The sequence below is a fragment of the Amaranthus tricolor genome, chromosome 10 (assembly GCF_026212465.1).
Source record: "Amaranthus tricolor cultivar Red isolate AtriRed21 chromosome 10, ASM2621246v1, whole genome shotgun sequence".
Classification (NCBI taxonomy): domain Eukaryota; kingdom Viridiplantae; phylum Streptophyta; class Magnoliopsida; order Caryophyllales; family Amaranthaceae; genus Amaranthus; species Amaranthus tricolor.
The window spans coordinates 8,468,025-8,484,695 of NC_080056.1; the positions used below are offsets into that span (position 1 = coordinate 8,468,025).

The 16,671-nt window shown below is 33.7% G+C and overlaps 1 protein-coding gene across 2 annotated transcripts; it reads left to right on the forward strand.

Annotated features, from left to right (window-relative positions):
• The first annotated feature begins 284 nt into the window (after positions 1–284).
• Positions 285–10,505, forward strand: LOC130825244 (glutamine synthetase, chloroplastic-like). 2 transcript variants are annotated; one of them, XM_057690374.1, is made up of 14 exons: positions 285–555; positions 2,269–2,593; positions 2,781–2,820; positions 2,919–3,022; positions 3,169–3,217; positions 3,331–3,437; positions 4,860–4,947; positions 5,029–5,157; positions 5,247–5,321; positions 8,106–8,159; positions 8,252–8,289; positions 9,314–9,473; positions 9,567–9,627; positions 10,051–10,505. In XM_057690374.1, exons 2-14 carry the CDS (start codon positions 2,343–2,345, stop codon positions 10,188–10,190), a joined length of 1,296 nt encoding a protein of 431 aa, XP_057546357.1. In that variant the 5' UTR covers positions 285–555; positions 2,269–2,342; the 3' UTR covers positions 10,191–10,505. The 2 variants fall into 2 exon arrangements, with proteins under 2 accessions (XP_057546357.1, XP_057546356.1); XM_057690373.1 differs by having other exon boundaries at positions 2,334–2,593.
• The last annotated feature ends 6,166 nt before the right edge of the window (positions 10,506–16,671 follow it).

Genomic DNA, 16,671 nt, shown 5'->3' on the forward strand with positions numbered 1-16,671 from the left:
CATGTATTTGTTTAATGTTTATAGTTCTCATATATTTATCACCAATATATTCTAATATCTTTTTATGCAGTCTTTATATTTTTCTCATTATTTACCTTAGCATTGCTCTAATCTTATAAATTTCGTCTTTTTTTAATCAAGTTGAAGATTTCTAATTAGAGCATGTATAAAAAACGTAAAACTAGTATAAAGGACTAGTATAAATGTGGATTGATACAATTATTGAGAAAATGAGGGCAAAATAGAAACCCTACTTAAATCATTACAACTTTACAATCAAATTGATGTTCCATTAATTTAGTGCAGAGATTCTTTTGCATCCTCCAAATCTTGTTCAAATTGTTTATTCACCACTCAATATGAACATCCCTATCTTTTATGGAAAAGCCAATACTTCATTTTCTCTATTTTCAACCATTATTCCTTTCTACCCATACTTGGGACAATCATACCTTTATAACACCTTTAACCATACACACTCTCTTCTTTATCTCTCTATATTCTTCACTCTCTCTCTAGTTAGTTGACGCCGCCGACCACCTTTTCCGAACCCAGGTAGTACATCTTTCTGCTCTTTACATACCCTTTTTTTGTTCTTTTTGCATTGACTGTTGTAATGCTTGTAGTATCAGATTTATGAAATTATCAATGTTTTTTTGTTCATGTGTTAAAAGATGGGAAATGGGTCTGCATTATGTTAATTTTCTCATTCTAGGATTGACATTGACCAATCTTTACATCGGTATTTTAGTGTGAAGTATGTTGGTATTTGTGATCCATAATGCATGCTAAAGCTGTATATTATGATGCTATATTAGGATTTTTGTTGCACTTAAACATGATTGATTGATACCCAATTAATTGGAACTTGGAAGTAAGATTTTGTTATTGTGGGTTTTTCCATAGTTTGGCATTGCTCGGATACTTTGTGGGTTGTTATTGGTGTAGTAAAGGGATAGATCAATATTTTAGGATCAGGGTATTTCTGGTGTTACAGACATTGATCTGTGTTTTAATTTGCCAAATTTTTTGTTGTCAATTTGAGATAAGCAATCTTGGTGGACGGAAGATCATTATCGGAGCTACATCTAATAGGAATAGGAATACTATTTAAACTTGGCTCTTCTTAGAACATGTAAGTAGATTATTACATCTCGTCAAGGCGATTTAATGAAATTCCAAAAAGGATAAGTTCCCAAGAGGTGTTATATAAATAGATTTTGTGAGTTGTGAGTGGTGAACCAAACAGAAGATAACTTTCAATTGTGAAGTACACAACCCATTAACAAATAACAGTAATGATCACATTTTCCTGAAGTAGTTATGGTTCGTAAAGTTACCACTGTATTTTTAGGGGTCGCTTGGATTGGGTGTAAATATTTAAGGTTTAAAAAAGTTAAACTGATGTAACAAAGGTAATTAGTATGATTGATTAACTGGGTGAGAATGAAAATCACTTTAACTATTATGAAATGTCTTTGGATTAGTAATGGTCAAAAATTCATTTTTGAAGGTTTCATACGATGTGAATACCGTTTTAATATGGAAAGAGTATGGTTGTCCTAGCAGACACTCATACTTTCTGGCCATTTCCTTCCAAGCTTATGTTAGTATTAGTGGGCTTATCAGAAAAAAATGATTTTAGCATCATCTATATTTAAGTAATCAAAAGATTTTTGTTTCGAGTTTTATTTATCTCTTGTAATGATTTGAGATCCGTCCTTGGTGCTTTATATAGAAATAAACATGGGTTACAAAATACAGTTTGAATGAAATATAAGGAAATAATATACACCTGTACAACCATTGAAAATTTCTTTTATACCAGTCAATCCGCAAATGAAGTGCTTCTTAATTTGTTGCACTAGTATTTGTGTGTGCGTAATTATATCTTTTATCTATGTGTTTGTAGTACTTGCACTTGCATGTCCATGTCATCTTCATACCATGTTTATGCTCAAACTCGGGTACTTTATGCAAAGAATGTCCACATTTTTTTTCTTTCTAAAATGATACATCAAATGTTGTGTATGTCGGGTTTCCTGGTATTTGATCTGGGAACTTGTAGTGAAAATGAGACTTTCACTAACAGAGATGCATATCTTTGGGAATTTCGTGTAAAAATTTCATAAATCTGTTAATGTAGAATCCAAAGCATGCATATTTTACACATAAATTACCTTGTTTTGTCCACGTATTCCAAATTTTTTCCAGAAAACTATGATAAGTTTTTGTAACATAAGTTGACTCTCGATCATTGTGTGATAGGTTAGTAATCTCAGCAACTTGCATACATAATAGCCTAACATATTTTCCCTTGTCGTTGGGAGAAGTGACCAATTATGGCACAGATACTTGCTCCTAACATGCAATGTCAGATGAAGTTCTCCAAAGGCTCGACAAGTTCAATGACATTAAGTCCTTGGACTTCCATATTTCTGAAAGAAAACCAAAAGAAATCGATTAAATGCCCTAGTAAGTTCAGAGTATGTGCTTCTCTCAAGTCTGAAAACAGCACTGTAAACAGGGTGGAGCAGCTACTCAACTTGGATGTCACTCCCTACACTGACAAGATTATTGCGGAGTACATTTGGTATATGTTTTTTCTTTGCTATATGATCAAAAGCGTTGATGAATTTAGGCCTGATGTCACATTAATTGTTTAGCTAATGGTTGTACCAATATGAGTTTCTGCTCATCTGTAGATAAGGTATTCGTGGTGGTTCCTACATTCAATCTGATTATAGAACTAATTGATCTACGACTGTACTTTTGAACAGGATTGGAGGATCTGGTATTGATGTCCGTAGCAAATCAAGGGTACAATAACAATGATGATGTCGATTGATTGTTAAACCATCATTTAGATGCCGAGTTTACTTCATATTTTCCCTGACCAATGTTTCTTAATATACCAGACTATCTCTAAACCTGTTGAGCACCCATCTGAGCTTCCCAAGTGGAATTATGATGGCTCAAGCACAGGACAAGCTCCAGGAGAGGACAGTGAAGTAATCTTATAGTAAGATCTTGGGCCAGCTACAATCTTATTACATTCCTCGATAATTGCTGTCCTTGTTTTTGAGTGATTATCATTTGAGCCTAGAGAGTTATTGTGACTGATTGTTATCATTAATTCATAATTGTGTGTCATATTTACATATACAGCCCTCAAGCAATTTTCAAGGATCCATTCCGTGGTGGTAATAATATCCTTGTGAGTCAGAGTCTATGACTTAGTCATGAATATGAATATTTATTCCAGCACTTTTTTGTTTACCTCAATTGTTGAGATTATCAATATGATTTTTCTATGTGATGTAAACTTAGGTAATTTGTGACACATACACCCCAGCAGGTGAACCTATTCCCACTAATAAAAGATACAGGGCTGCACAGATATTCAGCAACCCAAAGGTTGTTTCTGAGGTTCCATGGTAAGAAATTCCCATCATTGACAATATTTTGTTCTTAATCACATTTCCTATTTAACACTTTGCACTGCAAAACAAAACTTTATTTGAAAGACGATAGACTGTTATTAGAAATGAATAATGAGAAAATACAATTGAAAAACTGATTTCTGTAGTTTAATTGAAAAGCCAATGCACAGATGCTATAGAATAAAAGAGAGAACTCAATCTAAAGACTAGCCTAGTAGGTGATGGAGTCCATTTACTCCACAGACCCCACCTTTTTTGCCCATACAACTGATGTAGGACAAAGTTCCATAAGCTTGTTATGACTTCAAATCTATTCCATTACCGTCGAACCCCATAAAGCCCAACATCCTTGTTGGTCATGGTTGAACTTTAGCAACCGCTCCAATTTGGATCCTTGTTGATCACTACTATGTTGGTTAGGCCACCACTCTGAGTTAGCTCTAATACCATTGTTATACAACAAACGAGAGAATTCACTCAAAGGACTAGCCTAATAGGTGAAAGAGCCCATCTAATCTATAGACTTCACATTAGTTGTCCATACAACAATGTTGGCAAAGTTCCATAAAGTTTAATGGACTCAAATGGATTCCATTACAACAGAATATCTGATTTAACCTCTCAATGGTTCTTTTCGAGTCTTGGGAATACTTAGCAAGGCTTAAAACTGATTTATTGTGATTAAATTGGAATTCTCACAATCTTCCAAAAACTTTCAAGATCCCGTCGCTATCACAACTCACAAAGCTCGGACAAAATTAGCGCTCATTGCTCAAGGTATATAACTTTTACCATACCTCTAGTCCAACTCTTATTAGGATTTTCCTAATTATTACAAAATAAAATATCTTTTAGATTGATCTAGCTACAAATAGCTAATATAATCCTTCCACTATTCGAAATAAAAAGTAATTCTACCTAATTATGAGTGTGAAAACATCCAAGAATCCTGCAAGAAAACCACAACCTAACCATTGGATGCTTTCAAGGATATTCTACAAGAATAGAACCTTGAATATTAACTCATACAAGCCAACATCAATTTGACAATGGAAAAGACTAAATGCAAAATTATCCATCTTAGAGAATTTACTAACTAGAAGTAATTGATCCAATTCAGCTGTCTTCGTTTAATGCCTTTGATCTTTTGTAAACGTTTAACCGTAGTAGTACAGTAGTACAGCAGCCGGGTTGCTGTGTAACATGCGACTTTATTATTATGAATAAGGCGATTTCAAAATCCATGTTTCATCGAAGGATTTTCACTATAAAGGCTAACTATTCATGCCCGGTTTGGAGAAGAAGGGTCTGCTTTTCTAGAATTCTATATCATTACGAGTCTCTTCCTCTCTTTATTTTCTCCTTTGTTTTACACTTTCTACTTTTGGGTTTATTCTTAATATTATACTTTTTTAGGTTTGGAATAGAGCAGGAGTACACTTTGCTTCAACAAAATGTTAAATGGCCATTGGGATGGCCTGTGGGAGCCTATCCTGGTCCTCAGGTGTGTTCCCTACATTATCAACAATTTTCTTGAAGACAATTTGTTGTTTATATTCAGAATATGAGATTTTCGTATGTCTAGGGTCCATACTATTGTGGTGCTGGTGCTGACAAATCTTTCGGACGTGACATATCTGATGCTCATTACAAAGCTTGCTTGTATGCTGGTATTAACATTAGTGGCACAAATGGAGAAGTTATGCCTGGCCAGGTGTCCTCTCGCATCATTCTCATGTCTTATTGCTATTTAATATGTCTTTAATGTTGGTTATGAATAGCTACATCCACTTGCACGTGCAGTGGGAATTCCAAGTTGGTCCAAGTGTTGGCATTGAAGCTGGAGATCATATCTGGTGTGCTAGATATATTCTCGAGGTATTCTCTTGAAATTTGTATGTTTTCCCCTTTCAGGTAATATATAGTGGCAAACTTATGTACATTCGAATAATCAGAAATTTGGTCTTAGTGGTTAAGTTTTATAATTTAACTGAGAAAACTGATAACTTAATAGACTTGACATTGAAGTTGTGTGTGATTCTTTGATCAAAGACCACATTATGATGGAAAGAATATACATTGACCCTTATTAGTCTACAATTGATTCAATCAAAAAAACCTAATGGATTGGAAAAAGTCATTATAATAATTATTCTCTACAAATATAGTTGAATATAGGTTCAAGTGTGATCCAAACCCAATCAAGATGAAATAAGGTGTCTCATCATCTATGTTTGTGAGATAATGAGTTGTAGAGTTGTATCAGATCAATGGGAAACAATGGATGGAAGTTGATCACTTTTAGGCACATAAACAACACTTTCTTATAGAATGTTATATACTCCATCAAATGCGTAATTTTGTTAAACTAAATTGTTCAACAAGATTAAGCTACATGTCTTATTGTTTTGTATTGGATGAACCACAAAACTCTCATCTTTCTATGACCCTCACTAATCATTAACAATGTCTATTATAGAGCATGCATGAAGCTTAGGGCCTAGGGGTGTTATCGAGCCAAACCATGCCAAATCTGGCTAGTGTGAGTGCTCAGCTTGACTCGCTTCATCTTTTTCAAACTCAAGCTACATCGTGGGGTTTTTAACTCAAAATTTAAGCTTCAAATCTCTTTAGTCTGATATTTTTTATATTTTAAGAAATTAAAAAGTTTCATTAACTAAATATAATATATTAGAATATTCATTAGTATTGTGTAAGATTTTAACAAGATTTAAAAGTCTTTTGAAAAACAAATTTTAATTCCTAAAATGATTATTGATAAAATCATTTTCAGTATATTCACGAGCATCTCTTGCTGAACTTAGTTGCTTTGTCTCTTAAGTTTAGTTTTTAACAACACGACACACACCGAGGCGCACAAGGTCCTTAGAACCTATGCGCGTATCGCAAGGCAAAACCACACGCTTTTGTAGGCAAGGTGCACGTATTCACTAAAAATATTAAAAATCAATTTTAAATCATATAATATACTTATAAAAACATGATATGTTCATATTATAATAGCTACAAGGTTGAAAATGTTCTTTATCATTGCAATAAACACTACTTTAGCACATAACTATTATGATGAAAATGTGAAAAATACCCACAAAGTTATTTTCTTCTCCTTCATGTGCTGATCTAGCCTATTTATTATGGAAGCAATAATATCTCGATCTTCATATTCAAGTGAATTTGGGTTTCTATGTTTTATTTTCTTTTCAAACAAACAAGTTTAAGTTAATTGCCAAGCCCAACCAGGTGCACAAGGCGACAAACGCGTCAAGGCACACCATGACACACCTCTTGTAGTGAGCTTTGTCTCACCTTTCTGAGACGTTTTTGGCTGAGCCTGACCTCGAAACTCACTAGGTGCAAGGAGACACACACTTTCTAAAACTAAGCTCTTAGTAATCTTGAGTTGTGCTCGAATAGTTCGCAAATCGTGTGGGATCATAAACACCCCTCCATTAAGCAGTGCAATCTTACACGACACAACGTTGTTTCATAAACTAGTTATTATAACTAGGAATTGATATCTAACTAGTAATTGTTATGTTAACACCTTTTTTGGTTTTAAGGGTTGAGGTTAGAGTTGTTTGATGTGAATGCATTCAATATTTAGTTTTTCAATACTCAATAGAATGAATCAATGCATTAGGATTGGATGGATTTAATTGGATTAAATTTCGGTGTTGACTTGTGGATACTTACCTTGAAAGGAAAGCCTCAATTAAATTGAACAACCCAGAAGCACTATGTACCTCCTTTTGCCTATGTTTCTCTATTTTTCACAAGGAAAACGGGTTTTGCATAAATATTTGTATATGTTATTCCATTTCTAATTTGGATTATGACATTTATTTTATGCAAAAAATCATAAAATCCAATTTATATAACATGAGAATAAGATTTAAACATATTATATGATAATTATCGTAGTTACAATCTATGTTCCCCTTCACATGCAAATTGATGAAGGCCCCCTTTTGAAGTCCAAAAAGAGAGGCTCTGTTTTCGATACATCTTTCGGCCTCCACTGATGCCTATTGCGTGCACATAAGCCCCTAAAGTGCTCTTCGCTCAAATCTTTATTGACATTAGAGAAGTCTGCTGCACACATCCCGAGCGTATAATCGTTAGGTCGTGAAACTATGCTACCTATAGAGAATGATCAATCCTATATCCTAATAATTTTCATTACCATTCTTGTAAGTCTGATCCACTTTAGTACTTATAAAGGGCATAAAAAGGAATAATTTAAACTCAATTGACTTCAACCAAAGCCGTTAATCATACTAAGATATTTATGCAAAATCAGATATAATAGCACGGTCATTGTCTGGGCCCTAGGGGTAAGAACCTAGTATAAATAATAACTATTCAAGGGCCTCCTAAATCTTCGATGGTTTATCACATCAGAGAATGTAGTTACGCACACTCAGACACAATCATCCATTATCAAACTATGATATATTTGTAGCAGTAGAGATGCACAATTTCATTTCATTTGCGGTGTATCCTCAAATCGCTGCAGCTGTAAAGGAAGCTGAACGAAAATCTCAGTTTTTTATTGATTGTCTATTCTGTAAAAAAATTAAGAGATATCACCATTCACAGATTCTTTAATAGAATTTAACAAGTTTTATCTCCTTCAAACAGAGAATTACTGAACAAGCTGGTGTGGTTCTAACTCTTGATCCAAAACCTATTGAGGTACTGCCTTGTGCTTTTGTATTTCTAATGATCAGCTGTCTTTTCTAAAGAACCACACTGAATTCCTCTCCAATGTCTGCCTTTTTCAACAGGGTGATTGGAATGGTGCAGGTTGCCATACAAACTACAGGTATCTCGAATATTTTATATTTGTTATAATACACGTAGCCCTTGAACAGAATATATTACTTTAAATGGTGTTAATTTGTAACTCATGACAAACCGCACGTCAATTTATTTTGTGAAATGACACATATTTCTTCTTTTAGTTTGTTGTACATAATTCTTCTTAAGTGCTATAAATCTCATTCGACTTTTATTTTAGTACGAAATATGTTACTGATTCTGTAAGATATCATGGCATATGCATCCGAATGCATCATATCACAGTACTCTATTGAATTAGCATTCCATACCATTGAATTTTTCCCGGCTGTCTTTAGCGCTGATGTGCTATTGGCAGTTAAATCCAGGTGCGTAGTGATGAATGTAAGATGACGCATGACTGATTCTCTCATGTATATGCTAACCTGTTGTTTCAGCCACAAGTGTTCAGACAAGCTACCCATATTTCCTTGCTGTACCATTTTGATATAGATTTTATAACCAATGATTATTGTTGTCTTATTCCTGAGATATGAGAGCCGAGGCCTATCCAGAGTGTGGGAATGAAAGGTTTTCTCTGCACCCATTTTGAGGGCATTAGTAAAACTATACCTGTAGTACATTAACGGCCATTTGGTTATTGGTACTAAATGGTGGTAATGAGAATGATTTATAATATAAAATTTCATCAAAAGCTCCATGTCACTCTCATGGTGTGGAAACTTTGATCACAAAAAAGTTTTTTTATTTACAAGTTTCCATTACCACCTAATACCACTTCCCCCAATGGTAATGCATTGGAATGAAACTTATGAAGAAAATGAGATGATTAAAGTTGGGCAAGTATGGCTATCAAGATAGCCAAGAGATTTTTCAACCAGAATTACACTATTTTTCATTCTCATTACCACCATTTATTACCACCTACCAAACGGGCTGTTAAAACTGTACTTGTAAGCGGAAGTACTGTAATTGCAAGTGTCTTATGGAATTCATTATACTTCACATAGCTGAGTTGAAGTTTAAGTTGGAGTCTGTAATTTTTGTAGTACAAAGACCATGAGAGAAGATGGTGGTTATGAAGCAATTAAGAAGGCAATTTTGAATCTATCATTACGCCACAAGGACCATATCAGTGCATATGGAGAAGGAAATGAACGAAGGTTGACAGGGAAGCACGAGACCGCCAGCATCGACACATTCTCTTGGGTATACAGATATATATGACTATTCTTGACATTATGTTGAATATATTATTTTGCATATTATTTAACAAAATTTGTAAAAAATTGTTACTTTCAGGGTGTTGCCAATCGTGGTTGTTCTATCCGTGTGGGTCGTGACACGGAAAAGGCAGGCAAAGGTGATAGTATCCTCTTGGACCTTGGTTAAAGACTATGACAACTGATTGAACGTTCTTTTTGTTTGCGTTTTGCTCCCCGGATTCGGAAATAACTTTCTCTTGCATTTCCGTGCTCTGTAGTGAGTAACAACCAAATAGAATTTACTCCTTCCGTCTTTCTCAATTCACCTCGCCTTCTATTTTAGTCTATCCCAACAAAATTGCCCCATTACTATTTTGGGAAATGACTCGTCACTTTAACTCATTTTTACTCTCGATATTCTCTCTCTTATTTGCAAATGACCCCACCATTAACCCACTCAACCCAACTTTTAATCGCCGTCTCATTTTACTTGGGGCAAAATCACAAGGACATAGGACTGAAAGTACAAATCAATTGCAATTCTGGCTAGTTCTGATTTCCAATCTTTGATTTCTCTGCAGGTTATCTAGAAGATAGGCGGCCTGCTTCAAACATGGATCCATACGTGGTAACAGGTTTGCTCGCAGAAACTACAATACTTTGGGAACCCACACTTGAGGCCGAGTCACTTGCAGCTCAAAAACTCGCTCTTAATGTGTAGTTCCAACCATAAAACAAACCAGAATATCGCATAATCTTGAGTGAGGGAACTGTTTCACGTGCCCAGAATTTGCTTTTTTTTTTTTTAGTTTTTAGTATCCTGGGACTGGGACTGGGTATGTATTTCTTCACCTTTGATTCTGGTCGTTTGTTTTGGGAGTTAGAAGAGAAGAATAGTTTGTGATTGTCACCTATTTATTTAATTTTTGCTCTTATGAAGCTCAAGCTCAGCATTAGTTCTATTCCAGTTTAAAGAATGTACTTTTAAATCCTTTGCTATTTTGCCTACTAATTAAGTCTATATTCTTATGTTTCACCTACTTTGCTAATTTATCCTAATTTATCGGATGAGCTGTTAGTTGTTAGTTGATCTTTGACTGGACTTAATTATCTTTGACTTTCACTTAAATTCATTAATATAACATAATCACCCACAAACTCTAATTAATCACCCCTTTTCCGGTCTCCACCATCCACCACCATCCTTCCTTCATCCCAAACTTGCCATTTATTGCAAGTCTCAACAACATACCTACTACAAAATACTAAGAAATTAATTTTACTAAGAAAATAGGAATTTGAAATAAACTATCACTATCTTTTAGACAATATTATCTTTGAAAACTTAATATTAAACTAAGATACTATCTAGTTTTTCTTAAAAGCGTTATTCTACCTACTTGGTGCTTAGGCTTTAAGTGTGGAAACCAATGAGCTTGGTTAGACTTGCTAAGGAAAGATTTAGTAAAAAAGTATTTGTGTGGAAAAAGACTTTGTATTAATAAGAGGATGATTTTACAAGAGAGTTAGATGCTTATAAGAACTTTTGGAATTTGTTGGAACTTGAGTGCAAAAATGAACCTAAGAGCTTATTTATGGGAAAGTCCCCTTACCTTGGGGTCATTCTAGAATGCTCCTAACCTAGAGTTCTCTAGAATGCTCTACACTACTATCCTAAAGTATATACATGTCTAGAAAGACCTATAAGGTTCTGGACATGCCCAGAACACTCTAGAATACACCACACTATTCTATACTATTCTAGTATGTTCTAGTATTTACAAGATAGGGCTATAACCTTCTAGCACCTTTTAGACCTTTTTTGAGTATACTAGTATTTTATAGCACACTCTAGTACCTTCATGAATTTACTATATGTCTCTAGCACATTCCAGAACTTTCATGAGTGTTTTAGAACACCTTAGACCACTCTAGATCCTTCTTGATGCCTCTTTTGCTGGAAATGCTAAGAAAAATGTGAGATTGACGACGTGAACCGATCCAATTGTGTTTGAGCCGTGTCACTTTGACCTTCTTGTATAGGAGTTTAAGCATGACTCCCACTTTCCCAGGAGTTAATAAAATGACATGAATTAGGTTTTCCTTTAACCCTAATCCTCAACACCCTACGAAATCAACTTTCTAGAAAGAAAAGTTGACTTGACTTTACTTGAGAAAACTTAAAGCCAACTCGACTTTAGGTGCTATCTCAATATGTCTTTTAGCATCTAAAGTCGAAGCGACTTTATCCTGGCAAATCAAAAGTCGACTCAACTTTTAGTTTAGTTTAGTTTAGTTTTGTTTCCACTTGTTTTGACTTTTCTTTGGACCTAAGTTTTTATACTTATTATTGTCCCACAATTTAGATAGCACTTTTTGTATGGACTTTAATACTAAATGTCCAACAATATGATCTCAAATGGGACATTTAGTAAGAAAATTTGAAAAAAATAAGATTATTTAACAACTTAATTCCAAAAATAAGCTCCGTGAAAACTTATTTCCCAAAATAAGCGTCCGTACATCCAAGCCTAGGTTGGGCAAGAGTCGCTGTTAGTAATAGCGAAAGAGAAAAAAAAATTAAAAGCCTAAAGTCGCTGTTACTAATAGCGACTTAAAAAAAAAAAAATTAAAAGCCCAAAGTCGTTACTAACAGCGACTTAAATTTTTTTTTTTTTTTTTTTTTTTTTTTTTTTTTTTTTTTTAAAGTCGCTGTTAGTAACAGCAACATGTCCCATTTGACATGACCAAGTTTGTGCAGCAGCGTAACCTACATTTTAGACAATACAAAGGGAAATACTAAGATGGGGCCATTTGTACATGCTTGTATCGGCATGAATGAACTTGTCCAATAGATAGAGTTCCAGGATTGCATATGGAGAGAATGAGATGTGTAATCCCTCCTTGAATAAAGTAAAAGGATCAGAGAAATCATAACCTTGGTACTAGAAACTTTTCAAAACTTACCACAATTTTCAATAAGCTTGGAAGTATTTAATCTATTGGACGGCATAGAACTCAATAATCTATGATAATCTGGAAGCAATGACTGAAAGAACAATAATAAAAAGACATACAAAAAGAATTGTTGTCATCTTGAGGACCAAATAGCCAATTCATCATAATTTTGCATATGTAAGAAAATCGTGCTTACTAACAATTAAATTCTGTAGCTATTTTAAAGAATTTGACTATAACATAAAACGACATCATACATAGAAAATATGTGATACCTTTGGAATTGAAGAAGTATTTCGGAGTTCTTCTGTCTTGTTAAGCTTCATACCAGCAAAGATTTCATATATCAGACAACCTGAAAGATAAAATGAATAATTTTAGAAATGCAGACACATATAAGCAATAAATTAAAATACAACAAAGAAATGCATGGTTTATTAGTTTACTAGAACAGTAAACATTTAATAAAAAACCTTAACCACCCAGTAACAGCGACTTTGAGGTGAATAGAAAACTTAAAACGCATTAAGTCGCTGTTACTAACAGCGAATTAATGCTTTTTATTTTATTTTTTTTTAAGTCGCTGTTAGTAACAGCGACTTTGGGCTTTTAATTTTTTTTTTCTCTTTTGCTGTTACTAACAGCGACTCTTGCCGAACCTAGGCTTGGATGTACGAACGCTTATTTTGGGAAATAAGTTTTCACAGAGCTTGTTTTTGGAATTAAGTTGTTAAATAATCTTATTTTTTTTAAATTCTCCATTTACTAAAGAGTAGGAGCCAAGAGGCAGTACTAGCAAAAGACGTCATTTTCCTGAGCTAATGCCTCAATAAACCCAAATTTGTAAAATACAAATGTCCAAATATTTTTTCTCACAACACCTATCATGTGGGATTGAGTTTTTTTTTCTTAAAAAAATAGTGCTTTTAAAATAAAATCGCTGAGAATCTCATTAGTTATCAATATAAAAAATAAAAACTACGTATTTCAACCGGAAAATGTTGACAATAAGACTGATTTATTATGTTTTAACATTAGATCTTTACATAACATTGAAATTTTGGGGATATTCTTTGCTTAAGAGTCGGTTCGCCACAAGGTAATCTTTAGCTGTAAAGCTATCTAAATAGTTGTAGTTGTCGGTAGCTGTAGTTGTACAATTATAATTGTCAAACATGCAGCTATCTAGTTAGCTGTGTAAATTAATTTTATTGGGTAAAAACTAGATGTCATAATTTGTTGAGGAAAATAGAGAGAAATTTTTAAATCATTACTTTTGTTCTAGAACGCTAGAATTTATAACGTTTTGAAAATAATTATCCACGCCATTAAAATGCTACTTAAAGTACTACCTTATTGCATAGTGACATTTTCATATAAGTAGCATTTTACTCGCATTAAACTTAACTATTACATTGAACACGACCTAAATAAGATAAACAATTAAGTGTCTCTAATAAACATAATATCAGTGAAAAATATCGAGTCTTAACTCAGTTATTTTTAAGTGAGAGTCTTATCTCAGTAGAAACATTACGAATCAAATCATACATTATACCAAAAAGCTTGGAAAATTTGAAGTGTCACAATTAAAGAGAGTTTTGCCAAATAAAACTCAATTATTAGCTAAAGAAAAATGACATGACATTTAATCTTGAGCAATATCTCTACCATTAAAGTATCTTTGACTAGTATTTATTTATAGTTAAACTAGTTTAAACGTCTGTGCAATGCACAAAGTTTAATATAGAGACATATATAAATAAATTTTTCAAAGAATATTCCAAGGCTTTAAGAAGTTGTCATTTGTTATTTTTCAGCTCTTTTTATTAATATTCATGATTTATGATGATAATATAAATCAATATATTTTTCAAAAATAATTTCTTACTTACGTTTAAAATATTTTTTTTTGAAACAATTAATCTCTTTAAGATTCCTATTTGGATATAAAGAATTAATGAAAAAATATATCTTAAATACTTACTTAATTTAACTTTAAATTCATTTAGAAAAACAAAAGTATTGTCATGCACACATTCAATTAAAGTCCTATTAAATAAATAATTCTAGATTTGGCGAAACAATAAGAAACTGTCATGTATTATTTTCCAATTTTTTTATTAGTATTTATAATATGATGATAAAATTTATGATTAATGATTATAAAGATAATTCAAATCAATATGTATTTCAAAAATAATTTCTGACTTTCGTATAAAATATTTTTTTTGAAATAATTCATGTCATTAAGATTCTTATTTAGATATGAAGAATTAATGTAAAAGTATATTTTAAATACTTACTTATTTTAACTTTAAATTCATTCTGAGAAACAAATATTGTCATGCAAACAAATCAATTATAGTCCTATTAAATTAATACTTTTATAATTGACAAAACTCTAAAAAAACGTCATGTGTTATTTTCCAGTTCTTTTATTAGTATTTATGATGATTTATGATTTATAATTATGATTATGATTTCCAGCTCTTTAATTAGTATTTATGATTATGATGATATGACTAAGTAAGTTAAAGGATATAACCTACTGCATAATATATAATATATTGCTGATAATTTTCAAATTACAGGGTAATTTAACACATATAATTATCAACATTGATTATTACTGCTACATAATATCTCTAACTTTATTTTTTAATTTTATATGTGTATATACGCGGATGCTACAAAACCGTGCATTACATGAGTTTCTACGCTAGCTGTATATAATCTCTTGTCTCGTTGGTTATTACCAAACATTTAAAAACTTCCTCCTTAATAAGAGTATAAAGGACACAGGAGTAAAAATTAACATCTGTTTTAGGGAATTTGGGTTCATCAATGTTTAAGAGCACAAAAAAAAAAAGGTTCAAGAGCACAAAGATTCGTCGTGAAGTACCACAACAGTTTGCAACTTTGAAATCAAAATCATAACTGATTCGAATCGATTCGACATTTTGGGGGAAGTTCTTCTTTCCTGTTACAGCATCTTATAGTTACGTACATAATTCAGTTGTTAATGTAGTATAGTTCATGACTTGTTAGTTTTGTTAGTTAGAAATAGTTGATGTGTTTGTTTTGGCGGGAAAGTTTGTGATGGCTTGGGTCTACTAATAAATAGTCCTTGTAATAAGTTGTATGACAATAATAAGAATAACAACATTATTGTTGGGTCAACCAACTATCATTTGATACGCCAAGCCAAAAGGCCCAATAACCCAAATAACCAGTCAGGCTACCAGAAGACCCACCCGAAGGGGGAAGTTACCAAAATGTCCCTAGTCAGTCTTCCAAGGTCATTTACTGCACTATAAATATATCGTTTTCTCTCTCTAAACCTCAACTACTTGCATTCATTTCTTGTTTCATATTACCGATCATTGACTTGAGCGTCGGAGGGGCTTTCCGGGAAACCGCCCCCAGATAAGTAACTCTGTTCGTTTTGCAGGTCATCTTCTGAACCTGGTCCAAGCTATTTGCACCCTTCAACAGCCAGAGAAGTTGCGATTTGGGGCGTGGAAGAAATACGTATTGGCAAGAATTTAGTCGGACCCTTAAGGGAAGACCTAATAGTTGTTATTCGGAAATACCGGAAGGTGTTCCCGTCGAAGAAATGCTTGGGATCCCAACCGAGATAGCTTCACATTACCTATACATCAAACCCGACTACAAGCCGGTTAAGCAAAAGCTACGACATCAAGGTGCAGAGAGAGCGCGAGCCGCCAAAGAAGAAGTTGATCGGCTGTTGAAAGCCATATTTATTAATGAATGCAAGTACTCGGATTGGTTAGCTAATGTGGTCCGTGTGAACAAGCCATCCGGAAAGTGGAGGATGGGTGTGGACTTTATGGATTTGAACAAAGTCTGCCCAAAAGACGTCTATCCACTACCTAAGATAGACAAGTTGGTTGATTCCACTGTCGGCCATGTTTTATTGAGTTTCATGGATGCCAACGCCAAATATAACCAAATCCCGCTAGCCGCGGGAGACAGGTCACACACTACCTTTATCCCCCCCATGGGAGTGTATTGCTACATGGTGATGCCTTTCGGCCTGAAAAATGCGGGGGCAACTTACTAACGGATGGTTAATAAGATATTCAAGGTCAAATCGGCCGTAATTTGTAGGTGTACGTTGATGACATGATATCCAAAGGGTCGAGGATCACGCTGAACACCTTCGCGAGACGTTCGACCTCCTTGCTAACAAAATGCGCCTTAATCCGGAGAAATGTGTT

Excerpts from the sequence above, each read along its gene's own strand:
- LOC130825244 (XM_057690374.1), top strand. The coding sequence starts at position 2,343 with ATGGCACAGATACTTGCTCCTAACATGCAATGTCAGATGAAGTTCTCC. Across the intron at positions 2,821-2,918 it reads ATGTCCGTAGCAAATCAAGG|ACTATCTCTAAACCTGTTGA; the intron begins GTACAATAACAA and ends TTAATATACCAG. Across the intron at positions 9,628-10,050 it reads CACGGAAAAGGCAGGCAAAG|GTTATCTAGAAGATAGGCGG; the intron begins GTGATAGTATCC and ends ATTTCTCTGCAG.